The sequence below is a fragment of the Piliocolobus tephrosceles genome, chromosome 18 (genome assembly GCF_002776525.5).
Source record: "Piliocolobus tephrosceles isolate RC106 chromosome 18, ASM277652v3, whole genome shotgun sequence".
Lineage (NCBI taxonomy): Eukaryota > Metazoa > Chordata > Mammalia > Primates > Cercopithecidae > Piliocolobus > Piliocolobus tephrosceles.
In genome coordinates this window covers 69,422,847-69,438,042 of record NC_045451.1, presented here as the reverse complement: position 1 = coordinate 69,438,042, position 15,196 = coordinate 69,422,847, and the positions used below count along the sequence as shown (strand labels likewise).

Here is a 15,196-nt window from a genome sequence, read left to right as displayed (position 1 = left end):
TACAACTGCACGGCAAACACTAAAACCGCACAACAGCTTGCTGTTCAGTGCCTTGTTTTTATCCTCATAAGCAATCTCTTATATTTTATTAAGTGCACAATTTTAATCATATACTTTTCAAAGAAAGGCCTTTCACACAGATTGCCTCACTTGGTCTCTACTGCAATCCTCTAAGTATAGGAATCCTTATTCCCAGTTTATTTGTGAAGAAATGGCAGCTCAGTGCTTCAGGGACTTGCCTAAGGGACATGGTAAGTCAGTAACCAATATTCATATGTAGAGTTCAATTAGCTTTCTTAAAATGAGTTACTTCAAGACCCACTACAATAATTCATGGCTGATTATCCATGTCTAAGCAGATTGTTTTAACTTTTCTGAGACTATATATATAAATATAAAGATTAATGGGACTTAAACCACCCAGTATTATTACATTTAGAAAGATCTCTCTATCAGTGCTGTAGTTTGGATGTCTGTCCCCCAAACTTCACGTTGAAATCTGATCCCCAGTGTTGGCGATGGGGCCCAGTGGGAGGTGTCTAGGTCATGGGAGTGGACAGACTCATGCCCTGGGGCAGGGACTGAGTAACCTCTCCCTCTATTATTTCTTCATGAGCTGGTTGTTTAAAAGAGCCTGGCACCTCCTCCCACCTGCACTTCCTTTCTTGCCCTGTGATCTGCACACATCGGCTCCCCTTTGCCTTTTGCTGAGTGGAAGTAGCCCGGACCCTTCCAGGAGCAGGTGCTGAGATGCTGGCACCATGCCTCTTGTGCAGCTTGCAGAACTGTAAGCTAAATAAACCTCGTTGTTAAATAAATTACCCAGCCTCGGGTACTCCTTTACAGCAACAGTAAATGGACCAAGACAGGCTGCTGAGAGGTGTGCTCAGTTAAACTGAAAGTTCCTGCCCACCAGGAACTCACTGGGAGAGAGCTAACATCGAATCTCGCCTCTGCAATAAAGGCAGACCCTTCATTAAGGGGGGAGAGCACACTGTTTTGTCCCTGAATCTGAGTAGGACTCAGGCCTTCTAGGAGAGAAAGCAGGGAAAGGCTTGAGGAAGCAGATGACAGCCACGCGCACGCGTCAGTGGTGACGCTTCTTGATCAATTATTTATAAAACGTAAATCTGGGGAAAATAAAACTTTTTTTTAAGTAGAAAATGCGGAAACAAAAGAGGGGAGAAACCTCCAGTGTTAGTTAACCAGAAGACTACCAGAAAAGCACCAAGCACGACAAAACCCCATTTTAAAAGAGCTGCTAGAAGTCCACATGACCCAGCATGAAAGGCCGCTGAGCCACTCGCAGGAACGTCTGTTCACCTGCAGATGCTTCCAGCCTCCAACATGTCCTCTCTTTAGAATCTCCTCGTGCAGCGTACCCCTTCCTGGGCCGCACATCACCTCTGCTCACCTGCTTTGTGAAGACAGTGAAGGCTCATTCCTTCTGCCCGCAAACTCCTCCGTCCATACCTCTCAGGTCTCTCACGGACAGGGTCACCCCCTCCCCTCAATGCTTAGAGCCCAATCCCTCCACCTACTGAGGGACCTCGTGTCACCAGTGTCCCTACACTGTCAGGTCTCACTGGACAGGCATCCCCGTGACCCCATGGCTCCTGTTACTGCACTGTCTGTGCTGCTGCTTTCCCCTGCCCCGCCAAACTCAACTTCTGTCCCTCTGCAGTGCACAGGGCCTCAGCCCCACACCCCGACGGCAACTGCTCTCGTCAACTTTTCCAGTGACCTCCTCACTGCCAAGTTCAACAAAACTTTTTATCCCTCGTCTGTCCCGTCCTCTTCAAAGCATCTGATATTGCTGAACTCCACTGGGAACGCCATGGTGTCTCTCCGTTTGGCTTCTGGGACGGCATTTGCTCTGGATGTTCGTACATTTCTCTGGCTGCTCCTTTCCAGGCTCTTCTCCCGCTACTCATTTCTTGAAAATGAGTATTTTGGTTCCTTCTATGAGTTCCTCTGATTCTGTGCAGTCCTGGGGAGTCCTCCATGGCCCTGCCTCCCACCTCCTCGTTCACGCCCAGGTACATACGTCTCCAGCCCAGCCCTTTTCGAGTCCCAGTGCCTGTGATGACACATACCTCAACTCAAATCCAACCTGTTCCCTTTCCATCCCAACTGGTTCTCTCTGCGTTCCTGTCTTGGTGATGGCGCATCACCCAGGCACCCACACTAGAAACCTGAGAGCCGCGCGAGGTGCTTGTTGCTCCGCGGTGTCTCATGAACCGGCCACCAGGCCTGGCCATTCTCTACTTGCTCTGTTTTTTTCAGGTGTGTGCCCTCCACTCCTTCTCCACTGCTGCTGCTTTACTTCAGAGTCACCCCTCTCACCTCCAATCTCTGCAACCCAGGGCTCCTCAATATTTTTACTGTGGACCCAGGTGGCAGCCTGGTGAAGCCAAAGTCTCCTCCTCAATGTTAATTCTGGGATATCCACAATTGTAACGGGAAATGGAGAGATGTGTGATTACTTTTTATTCTTTCATTCCATATTTCCTTTCAAAAAGATCCGTGATTTCTGTTGGGCTTGTTGCCTACATTTATAACCGGAGGACACGCTAAATTTTAGTGGAAAGTTAGTGATTGTAAAGATGCATCTCTTTCCTATTCTAGTTCGGCAATTCCCCGATTTCAGTCTACAGACCACTAACCCTAGGTTAATCCATTCAATTCTAATGGCTCCTAATCCACTCTCTATCTTGAAGCCAGAATAATCTTTTGAAAAAGGGAATCTAAGCTTTCATGATAAAATCAGAATTAAAGTATCAATTCCTTAAATATTATTCTTTCCCCTCATACCTAAGCTTATCAAATGAGCCATGCTCCTTTCTTCACGATACTCTTTTTTTGTGCCTGAAACTTCCTTTCTCTCCTTTTCCACATTCCAGTTCTTGTCCATCCTTGGAGATTTTTCTCAGCAGGACTTTCACAGCCTTCCCCGAATTCGCAAGCCAAGGCATGTACCTTGCATGCTCCTGTTCCCTGACAGCCCTATGTGCAAGCCTGGTGGGCACTTTCCACGCTTTTATAAAGGACAGCATTCATTTGGGTCCCCCGCTGCACTGAGAACCCCTTCAAGGAACATCTGATTTGTTGCTGGATCTTCAACATTTAGAGCAAGGCCTGACTCAGGAGTCTGCGAAAGGAATGCAGGACCTGGGAAGTGTCATCAACATTGGCTCCACTGAAAGAAGGTAACTGTAGCAGAAGTAAATTGTTTTGCATTGAAGTAGAAGAGAGTAAATATGGGATTATTACAGATGGGCTAGCATCATCCTGTATTCATTGCTGCCTGGGTTGCAAATGTTTAAGAAACTTCCTAAATGATTTGGGCAGAAGATAAACTCTCTACCTATTACCACCTGCTGGCTTCTGGGTCTGAAGTTCTAGCTTTATTTTTTTGGTATTTAGGGACGCTCCCTAAGGGTTTATTTGTACCAAACCTGTGGGTGGATACTACGTTCCTATAAAACAAAGAGGAAATGTTTTGAAACTGGCTTGCATCAAAGATTACACCTCCCTTCTTTAGCTACAGTTCGGGCTTTGAAAACATTTAGCTCCCTCTATAAACATATTTTTTAAATAGGGTTAAAGGTAGCTCATCAGAGACTGTCCTTAGTCATTTCTCCTTCGCTGCTGACGCTGCAGGCAGGGACTTAGATAAACGGAGCATCTAGGTCAAACCTCCCGCGGGCAGCAGGCAGGAGCCACACCCAGGCCAGCTGCTCTCTCACTTGGTGCTCAGGCCTGCAAGGCTGTGTCCCTGGCCCCACCCAGGGCTATCAGCCCGACATCGCTGCTTGCTGCGGCCACGTGGAAATGCAGGGGAACTTGTGGGCACCAGGAGAGCTAGAGGGTTTTTTTGTTGTTGTTGTTGTTGTTGATTTTATTTTATTTTTTTTTGACACATCAAGCCTTTCTCATCTTTTATCAAGCCCATGTGACAGGGGGTCTCCTTTCCAGGCAATTCTGTTCCTTTCATGACCAGGCCAATTTCTATAAAATTTTACTTACTTTATGGTGTGCCTCAAAATAGAGTCTAGGAAATAGATTACCAGGGATACACAGACCTGCCCTCCCTCCTCGTGATCAAGGGGCTGGAAGAAACCTTGAGAGACACTCTCAGCAGCAGATGCCATGTAGGAAGTCACATGACATTCAATGGTTTCCGAGGAAGAAACACTTAGGAAAGGATGTTTCTTGCTATGTCTGATCTTACTGCTATGCTGGGGCTTCCCTCTGTGGTGTGAGGTGGACGCAGGACACCTGGGCTGTCTTCGTGCCCTAGCACTAAGTGGCTCTGTGATCTGAGCTGAGCTGTTTCTTCTGGGCCTCAGTTTCCTTTGGTATAAATAAGGAGACTGAAATTGATGAGAATTCTTGGGCATGCAGTGGGAGGTCTCCAAGTTCTTTCTGATGTTTTAAAAAATCTCAGCGAAAGCATGCATTTACCTTTTTCAAAGACAACTAAACCACAATCTGCTTTTGCTTTGCTCCTGTCTAGAGTTATGTCAGCTCAGTGTGATGACAGCTTCAGCTTGGCCATCCTCTGATGGAGCTAAATACAAGCTTGTTTAATGCAGAATGGGAGAGTACATGCTGCTCTGAAAATGCTGCTTGGTGGAGGCCGTACTGCATACGTGGGAGAGGGGACATCAGGGAAAATGAGGCCTCTGCACTTTAAGAAGGGACACAAGCAGTCACTCCTCTCTTTTTTCCTGGACGAGAAGCCCATGGTTCTCAACCTCTCTGTGCCCACTCCCCTCCACATATCCTGGACAGCAGAGACACAGAGTCAGGATCGAGGGAGACCTGGGAGGGTGGTACCTGTTCCAGACGGCACTTGAGCACGGCCCACTCCACGTCCCAGGCCGCCTTGTCGCTGGCATACTGCTGCTGCAGCCGCAGCCGGGCACGCTCGTCCTCCCGCAGCTCCGCACGGAAGTCCTCCAGCAAGGTCTTGAAGGCGCTGAACAGCTGCTGGTTTTCCACCACCTGTGGGAACGCTGAGTCAGGCTCCACCACCTCCTGTAAGCGTATTTTTCAGGTCAGAAGAGGAGAGGATCTGGCCATCACGGCAGTGTGGGGGTGTTTCCCAGTGCTGCTGGCAGTGGGTGCAGGGCGGGTGGGGGGTCTGCAGTTCGCCAGGGAGCAAGGGGCCCCTGTTGCTGGCCATCGGTCTCCTGGGCCCGAGACTGAGGACCTGTTTGATTGGCAGGAAGGTAGAAGGAAGGCTGCCCTGGTGACCTGGCAGCTGTGTTCAGAGGCTGGAACCTGGGCTCGTGCTGTGGGAACCTGCCACAGAGGTGCTCGGGGCCCTGAGGAGCAGGAGCAAGGCAACTGCAGGAGGCCACAGGGAACCGCGAAGCCAGGGCTGCCAGTCACTGTGTGACTTTAGATGTCCAGAACACTGAGGTGGGCTGACAAGACTACCATGGGGCTGCAGATACGACAAGACCGATACACCCACTCACATATATGCTGCCATTCTAGTGCCAGGTGTTGTACTAGAGGACAATTAACAAAGGCCAAGGACTCCTATGCACATAGGGTGATCAGACCCTGACTTGTGGTTACTAAACGGTCATAGATATGACACACATGGCCACTGTTGGTGGGTGGGTTTAATTATTAAACATTTTGATGCTTAATAATTAAAGCCAAAGGTGAAATGTGTGACCTGTTCATGAAGGCTTTATTGTGGCTCCTTGAGATGGAACTACTAGCCTCCACTTTTCTGCCTCTCAGAAAGGGACAAGCCAGACCCACCCTCACATTTCCGGTATGTGGCACAATCCTTGGCTCAGGTTAAGCATGTAAATGTGTCTGGTAAATGAAGAGTGCATTTTTATTACTAATGTGCTTATATCTAACTTAAAATGGTTTATATGTTCTAAAACCTGCCCAGCCTTTTGAAGTCAAATTTCAAAGCCATGATTACTATCTTAGTACATTGCAGCAAGGGCATTATATCAGAAAGGTTTGGCCAAAAGAATGAAACATGCTGAATCAATTATGGTACCTTGATAATAAAAGCCTCGTGAGCCCATCTCTTCCAATCAGCACTGAAAGCACATCACAAGCTCTCTGGGCGGTCTCAGGGCATTTTTTTGGGTGCATTTATGAAGCAGGAGTTACAAAAGCTGTCTAATTCCCACTGGATACAGACAAGCTCTAGTATGGAAAACCAGAGCCCCACCCTCTCAGAACGCCTCATCCCCCAAACTTGATAAACCTCTCCTCCCTGGCTCGGCAAGTATGCTGGGGACCCCTCCTTCAGGTTCTGCACACACACTGGCCTTCACTCCGCAGTCATGCTACTAAATCCATCTAGTTGATCCACTGAACATACACAAAAATGCTTAAACATATATGGGAAGCATTTAAGATACTTTGGATGGATGTTTGTATTTATATAAAATTGTGCAGCCACAAAAAAGAATGAAATCAGGGCTTTTGTAGCAACATGGATGCGGCTGGAGGCCATCATCCTAAACAAGTTAACGCAGGAACAGAAAACCAAATACCGCTTGTTCTCACTTATATGTGGGAGCCAAACACTGGGTACACTCAGACAGAGAAGGGAACAACAGACACTGGGGATTCCAAAAGGGGATGCGAGGAGGGGGCAAGGGTTGAAAAACTACCTATTGAGTACCATGTTCACTACTTAGGTGACGGGGTCATTAGAAGCCCACACCTCAGCATCATGCAATATACCCATATAATAAACCTGCACATGTACCCGCTGAACCTAAAATTATATATATATTAAAATACATATTATATATTTATAATTATATATAATATATACTATATATAATTATATATGTATATATTCAAAAATAAAGTTGTATTAAAAACAGAAATTCTTTAATATGAGATTTATTATAGGGATCTCCATAGTTGTCACCAGTATTTAATCAAGTAGACTTTTTTTTTTTTTTTTGAGACAAGGTCTCACTCTGTCTCCCAGGCTAGAATGCAGCGGATCACGGCTCACTGCAGCCTCAACCTCCTGGGTTCAAGCAGTCCTCCCACCTCAGCCTCCCAAGTAGCTGGGACTATAGGCATGTGCCGCCACATCCAGCTGATTTTTGTATTTTTTGTAGAAACAAGGTTTCACCATGTTGCCCAGGCTGGTCTCCAACTCTGGCCTCAAGTGATCCGCCCACCTCAGCCTCAGGAAATGTTGGGACTGTAGGCAGGAGCCACTGTGCCCAGTTGCAATGGACTTTTGATGGAGTAGAAAGGCCTGTTTGTTCATATTTATTGCTCTTTTTCTCACAGGGAACAATTTTTACTTTAATAACTCGGGGACAAAAGGCATTAAGAGTACAGTTCAGTCAACATTTGAAGAACTCAGAAGACAGGGAACCATCCATGAGTCGTATACATTCTTACCAACCAACTGAACAGAAATAACTCAGCACTATACTCAAAGACATGCTCGCCAAATATGTGAAGCTGTGACAAACACAGAACAGTTTTTAAAACTCCAGGTCAAAAAGTACCTAAAAATTAGCCAGGCATTGTGGCTCTTGCCTGTAGTCCCAACTACTCAGGAGGCTGAGCTGGGAGGATGGCTTGAGCCCAGGAGTTCAAGGTCACAGTGAGCTACGATCACACCACTGCCCTCCAGTCTGGGTGACAGAACAAAACCCTGTTTCAAAAAAAAATCTAAAACTTATCTAAGTACAGCTGAGTGATAAAATGTGTCACAAAAATCTTTTCAGAAATATACATCTTCATATAGAATTTGTTTGCTGAATAATCACATATATTTTGTGGTAGATTTGTTGTTGGAGTTTCATCTCTGGATTTTAAATTAAAAATCACTGCTTTTTGAGTCAAGAGTATTTCAAGCAGAAAATAATGGTAATAATTTTGATCTAGTTTTTGGAGAAGTCATTTAATTTTCTCTGAAGAGAAAGCAGAAAACCATATAATACATTGTTATACGTAATCAATAGTTTCCTATAAATATCAAGTTACATATGGTATCAGACTATGCTGTTCTTGGCCCATACACTACATGACATTAGAATCAGAACTGTACAGTCCTCTTGCAGATTGGAAACCTGGTTTCTCTGGAAGCAAGTACTTTTTGGCTTTAATAGACACTGAATTCAATAAAATTTAAGCCTTAATGATTTATGTACATTTGCATCAGAGTAATCAAAACAGTGCTCTATTAAATCAGGATAATGTTAATCAACGTGGAATGAGCTCCAGAATTGCTTCGGGGTGAAGGTGGCCAAAGGGAGCAAGAGAGCCCAGCTCAATGCTGTTGGTACCTGTTATCGTCATTGCCCAAGAGCAGCATGTGGCGCAGCAGGAAGCCAGGCCAGCTCCTACCATTAGCACGCAACAGCGTAAGTGGACGTCCGCATCAACATTTCTGACGACTCAGACTGAGCCGTAGATGGGCATGATTTTTCTAATGACTTTCACACACATAAAAAAAAAAAGTAACGATAATTACTAATATTATAGGTGTTTCCTATGGCCGGGGGTGTACTAAATTACCGCCAACATGACCTTATTTATATGTCACATCAATTTTGAGTGCATACGCTATGTTCCCCATTTTACAGAGGAGGAACTACGGCTTGGAGTGGCTGAGGGCCAAGGTCCTACTGTCAAGGAAGTGAGATCCTGGACTGCAGTCCAGGTCGTCCCCTTCCAAGGCCAACAAACTGAGCCAGGAATATTCGAATTCTGACATTATACCCTGCCAAGCCTTTTTCCTCTTCTTCTTCTTCTTTTTTTTTTAACTTCACCTTGCAGAAGCCATCTAATCCCCATGAAGCTAATTCCATTTCCATATCAAGGGAAATTAATGATAGTGAGTCATTCTAAAAGAATACCTAAAAGTTAACTTCTCCTATTTTTTCCCCTGGTGGCACCCCTTGCTGGGCTACCTTTTGGGTTAAAAGATGACCCAAATCAAGTCAAGAATCAAATGGAGACTCAGGTCCATTGAGACGTGATTATGATGTAAGTCTTCTTGGACACGGGGCTTTCTGAACCTTTTGTGCCGAGGTCTAGGATGCAACCTTTTAGCTTGTACGTGTGTTGACTGTAGGTCAGTTTCAACTAAAAAACCGGGCTTTTCATTCAGAGATCAGCTGGCTGATTTTCCAGCAAAGTAGCAGGATAAAAAGCTTCCAACTATTTCCCTCTCCTCCGCCTATGGGCATTACAGCCTCACCTAGCTCAGCTCTCGAGTGAGACTTACAATGTGCTGTAATACGTCAAACTTTTTAACAGGTTCAGAATTGGTCTTTGGTCCATCAGACTGCTATCCAAGTCTATCTATCCAACTCTAATATCCAAGTCTATTAATAAGTATTACTAATAGAAAGTGAAATAGAAGTTTATCGATAAGGTAACGTATCAAGGTATTTGTGACGCAATGCTGGCTATTTTTCAAAATTGTTCTTGCCTAAGATTTCTAAGATTTCATCAGGTGAAATCACAGCTCCACAAAAGAGCTAAACCACCACCAACTACTTTGCTTGCATCAGAGCCACTAACTTTATAACAGATTATAAGCTTAATCTGAAGCTGGAACACACATTGACCTGCTGCTATGGGTTAACCCACAAAACAACAGTCACAAAATAGAGATGACAGCATCCACGTTTATTTAGGCTCCTTGACAGAGGCAGGGGAATTCCAGAATGATGCAGTAGCTGCCAGACCCCCACAAGGCATGCATAGCTCCTTTTAGAGACCTCACTTAGCATTCAACACAGGCAACTCCTCCTCCAGCAGGAGTCCCTGTAGAAATTCCTTACTGTGAGATTAGCTAGAATTGACACATTCACACAGCCAGCAACACTTTCATAAATGATCCATTTGTTGTTCTCCTCAATGTAACCTTCACTGTTACATCCAGAAAAGCTCTTTTCTAAAAACCATCATTCCCTACAGAGAATGGGCCACTGAAGACAGACCCTGAAAATATAATCTGTTGATATCATGGGAATTAGAGTCATTTACACACAGAAGTCCTCTGCCCTCTGGCCAAGAGTCTGCCCGCTGATCCTGTCCAGGAGGGCTCTGGGCTGTGGTCTCCACAAATGTCACCGAGAGCGTCCCAAGAACGAATGTGGATCCGGGAAAGAATAAATGAGGCACATATTTTATAAGCTGTAAACACATTTATCAACCCAAAGGCTTAGGAAACCACGGCAAGTCTGATGGAAATCAGGTGGCCACTAGGGAAGAAACTTATTTGTGAGGTCCCAGGTTTAGTCAGGCACTTTGGAAGGCCTGTGGCAAACTGCTGGCCATGGTTGACTCTGGGAGGTAGGACGGGTGCGGAGAGTCCTTGCACCAAGCACCCATCTGTGCGTGTGAATTTTTACCTCACGCAGGGGCTACTTTCGGAGTGACAACAACTGCCACCCACAAGTACATGGCGAAGATAAAACACTTCACGATCCCAAGCTCTGCTCTGGTTCCTTTTACAGAAAGAGTAGCATGCCTTACAGGGGAGGCCTCCCAGTTGCAGGATAAACTGAAGAATGAACCACACTATGACGTACAAAATTGAAATGTAAACACCATCTAGGCTCAAGAGAACTTTCTTATTTAAAAAAAAAAAAAAGTCAGGCAGATCACAGTTCTGATGTGAGGCCTCCTCTGGCAAGGGCGCAGTTTTTGCAACTTGGGCAAGCAAAGGTGGGCAGCCTGCGTGGCCAGAAAGGAAGACTGCTGGGGCCTGGGAGAGCCACAGCCCCGGAGGCCCAGGGAGCCAAGGGCTTTCTGTCTGCAGGAGAAAGGCTGACTTTTCAGGCAGCCCCTGAAGGCCCTAATGCAGCACAGGAGCCCCGACAAGGAGCAGAGGTCCAGGGAAGTGGAGTTTACTCAGTCCTGAGGCTGGACCGGGTGAGGCTCTTTAGTGACCTGTAGCAGGTGAAGACTTAAATACGAAATACAATTCCTTCAGCTCTTGCTATGAATTTTATATTAGGTTCTTCACACTTTTTTTTTACTTAGTTGTTTTATTAAATGATAAAGAGAATTAGGCACATCCCTGAATGAGAAAGTAACTCCTTTTTAAATCAGTTAACCCAAGTAGGGAAAACGAGCTGCTGGTGCCCCAGGGCCATCGTTCCCACACCATTCATCACCTTGTGTGAAGAAGCTGGATTCCAGGAATTACTAATCAGTATGAAATGCATAAACAGCCTTAGGAATGCTGGCCTCAAATGCTTAACACAGTGGCAAGAGTCTTGAGCTCAAGGAGAACTATACGATTCCCTCTGACAAGCCTTCACTGTGGCTCTGGAGCCACCAGGTCATGACCATGAACTCATGCAGCTGAACACTGGGAAGCAGGGAATGTCTGCAGAGCCAAATGTTTGCCAACCTGGTGATTTGTTATGAGCCATCCCAAGGCTGATCAGTGTATGCCGTTGTTTTTTAAACCTCTGCGGACATGATAAATGTTGCCATCTACTTGAGTTCAATTGTGAGAATGTTCCATATGTCACAAAGCAAAGACCAAGCCCCGAGGAACACTGTAACTGAGAACTTGTCCTTGGGAAAACGGCTTGGCTAGGTTTCCCATGCTACTAATCGCCTTGCGAGGTGCTCGGCGTTTCTGGAACGGCCCGGCTCTGTGCAGCTCTGCGAGACACGTGCCCTGGCTCTTGCATCCCAGCTGCCTGGCTAATACTCATGCCAGTCACAGAGAGGCAAATCCTCTCACCAGGAACGTTCCCTGCCAGAGAACCAGCTGTCGTTACAGTAGAGCTCGTCCACCTTCCATCCTCGGACAGATGAGTGTTGTGCACGCAGTAGTGAGCTCCTTACTCACTATTGCGGACACCGGCCCACTCGGCAGAGCTGGGTCTCAGCGTCTGGACCCCACCCGGCCACCTATCCACGTGCTTCTATAACACGCGGCCCACAGTGGAAGCTCACGGGTCCATCTCTCGCTAAAAACTAGTGTTGGCAGAAGCAGGAAGCAAAGGGAAACGGCATTAAAATATGCTGAATGTAAAAGGTTCCAGCTGAGTGACTTCACGTTATTTTCTACCCCGAGGGTAACATTTTCCATGACTGTTGTTTAGAAAACCAGATGTGAGAGGTTTTCTCCTCGTCCAGAGCATCTGCGCGAGTGCGTGGGAAATGCGGTGTCTTAGACGCAGCAGGTTTGCGGGGAGGTGGGAACAGTGGCCATCAGTGGCAATAGTATGGGAGGTAAGCACACATGCTTTATGGGATTGAATGACAAAATTTCTTTCAAAAAAGTAAAATTAGTCGATTTTAAAGCATTATTTGCAAAGTAGCATTTTCATTTCTAACTAGATTATTGCTGGAAAACTCACTCCATGGCCCAAATTCTCCCACGAACAAGGGCATAACGGCATCCTTGCCGATGGCTGTGGATAAAAGCTCCTTTGAAAGTATCATCTCCTTCTTAAGTCATGTTATTCAGGGAGAATGAAGGGGGGACGGGTGTACATAGGAAACAGCTGTTTAGGTGTGAAAATCTGATGGTACAGAGAGGGAGCAGGGGGAACCCAAATTCCCCTCAGCCTACACTCAGAAGGTCGCCGCCTGTCATCGGGATCCCAGCCAGCGCTCTGGCAACAGCCCGCTCCCATTAGACGCAGCGGCTCTGGGCCCCAGGAGCCCGGGCCAGGGAGGAGCAGCAGCTGCAGCGTCCAGTGCAGAGGGAATGCCCCAGAGAGTCTACAGCTGAGAGGCTAGAGCCGCACCCATATGACTGCCACCCTCCGCGGCCACCTGGCCCTGCGCCCTCAGCCCAGAACGCACGCCTCCTAGGGCAGGGGCGTCCAGCTGCACCCCAGGAGCCTCTGAGAAGCTTTATTATCATTAATACATAGTCAAGGTGGGTTAGAGGGGACTCAGAAGCCTGGGAGCGAGAGCGTTAACACAGGGTCCTGCTCAGGAGCTCCTGACTCCAAATCCTCCGTCACTGACACTTTGGTATAAAAACGCAGGCAGTTTGGATGTTATCAGTAGTATCTTTCGGTTTATTAAGTAGAGCCTATTTCTATGGTCTTTGGCAACAGTAACAGCTACTTAATAACACTGAAGTCTCACCTCTCATTCTACATACTTTACTTTTTTTCAAGGTGTCATCAAATACTTTTATCTGGGAGCATTATGTTTCAAGTGGGCCAAAGAGAACTGGAAATATTTCTTCCACGTTGGGGGATTTTTTTTTTTTAACTTGTCCTTTGCTCCTTATATGTTATGCTGCCAAATGAATGACGTTGCCAAAGACAGACTCTCCGAGGTAAATTCACTGGCCCCAGCAGGGACACCACCATTGATGTGGCCTTACTACAGTCCTTATTTATACGGGTAACTCAAATGAAAGGGTGGGCTGACATTAAGATGAAAGGCTTGATGAGGTGATTTCTAGGAAAAACCCAGCATCACAAATGACAACAGGTGACCACAGTCAGGCAGCAGAATTTTCTACTACCTGAACACCAACACTGGAAACAAAATGACACAAATGTGGCTTCGGAGTCTCCTCTCCCCTGTATGGGCAGGGTGACGGGCTCGGGCTGAGGCACCCACCTGCTTGTGGGACTGTCCCCTGTCCGTGGTCTGCAGCCGTAAGCTGTGGTCTCCTATCTGCACCCGGGAGTGTGGGGAGTGCTCCCCCACTGGAAAGCCACAGCCTCGGTCACTGTCTTCGTGGTCTGGGCCATCCACCTGGTGACTCCGCTGGACTCCAAGCTCTCCGAGCCCCGAGAGGGTCTCTGGATGCTCACCCTGAAACAGGCAGGACGTGACGATCACAGTTTCAGCCAAATCCTTTTGCTGTAGAGCCTGATTTTCACTGTTTGAGGATGATGATCCATTTTATGGATTATCAACGCCTATACTTCTCAGTCCTTACCCCTAAAATGCTCATTTTGGCCATTTCACTCATTGGCACCTTCTGCATTTAAATAGCACAGGGTGGGTGCTCAACTTACTAGAAGACATTAAGAGAAGACATTAGAAGACATGAAGGAGAAATTTTAATTCTACTGTTTTTAAATTAGTATTACTAATAGCTTTGGTTCTGTAAGTTAAAGGAGGAGGAACTCCAGAGTACTGATCAACAGGAAACTTTAAAACAATTTCTAGGCTTTGCTTAATAATGGTTTTCTACATCATGGAGAGTTGGAAGCTGGCGGAATTAGTTTTTGAAGACTTTCTTCACCCTGGGGAAAGAGAAGCACTGTATTTTCCCATTCCTAGGATGAGAACTTAAAATTACATACACTGTTCCCCAGAGTGAAAACCAGACAAAAGGTCTTTGGGAGCTAAAAAGAAACCAACTATTCACAATGCCTCGAAGCAGCTGACCAAGAAGCCAGGGACATGGATGTACAGAATACACAGAACACCAGTGGCTCCAGCCCCGGGTGCACCAGGAAGCAAGGCCAGGAAGGAGCCCGCAGTGCAATCAGTCACTCTGACTTGATCAATACAAAAGCAATCAGAAGGCAAAGATCTCTGTTCTGTTTCTATTATAAACCTAGGAATTGAGGCATAACAGGAAGAACATATACAAATTCCAGAGGTGGCAAAGTGAGTCATCTGAAGCTTAGAAAAGATCCTTTTAAAACTGTGTGGGCAGGACGGGTTTTCACATCTAGGAACAAAACTCAAATAGAAAGAAGAGCAAAAGTTTTAGAAACCAGCTTTTACAAACCAGCCAGGTTGAATGAGATGGTGCAGGACCTCACGGTGTAATGTCAATGAATTTATAAATGAGCAGCAAAGGAGACAGGAGCGAAACTTCGTGGAGTTATGGACCAGGGCACTCTTAAAACTAGGTCAGAGCATAGCACGGAATTCTTAGTTTCATATATAACTGGACAAGCTGCTGCATTTCCATTTCTTGGATCAAAATTGACAAAACAATTTAAAATAATAACGACTGCACCACAACGCAAAATATCCATGTGGCAAAACTGCAACTGTATACCATGAATGTGTACAAATAAAAAAAGAGTAGATATTGAGTAGGCAACCAACAGCACCTGCCTCTGCCAGTCCCTCACTCACGAACATCACGCAGGTTTCACAGGGAAGTCTGTGGTTTTCTTCATGTCGTCCCTGCACTATTCTAAGTTGATGCCTAGCACTGCACACCTGCTCTTGCTACTGTAATGTTACTTCTGTTATA

The 15,196-nt window shown here is 46.1% G+C and overlaps 1 protein-coding gene across 1 annotated transcript in view; it reads right to left on the bottom strand.

The window, feature by feature from the left end:
• The window catches only part of MTCL1 (microtubule crosslinking factor 1), a 123,953-nt gene that overhangs the window by 19,838 nt on the left and 88,919 nt on the right, over nt 1-15,196 (bottom strand). The window contains exons 9-10 of the mRNA XM_026456009.1: nt 13,591-13,788; nt 4,843-5,043 (exon numbers count right to left, since the gene is read on the bottom strand). Coding sequence (XP_026311794.1) covers nt 4,843-5,043; nt 13,591-13,788 — 399 coding nt within the window. The remainder of the gene's footprint in view (nt 1-4,842; nt 5,044-13,590; nt 13,789-15,196) is intronic.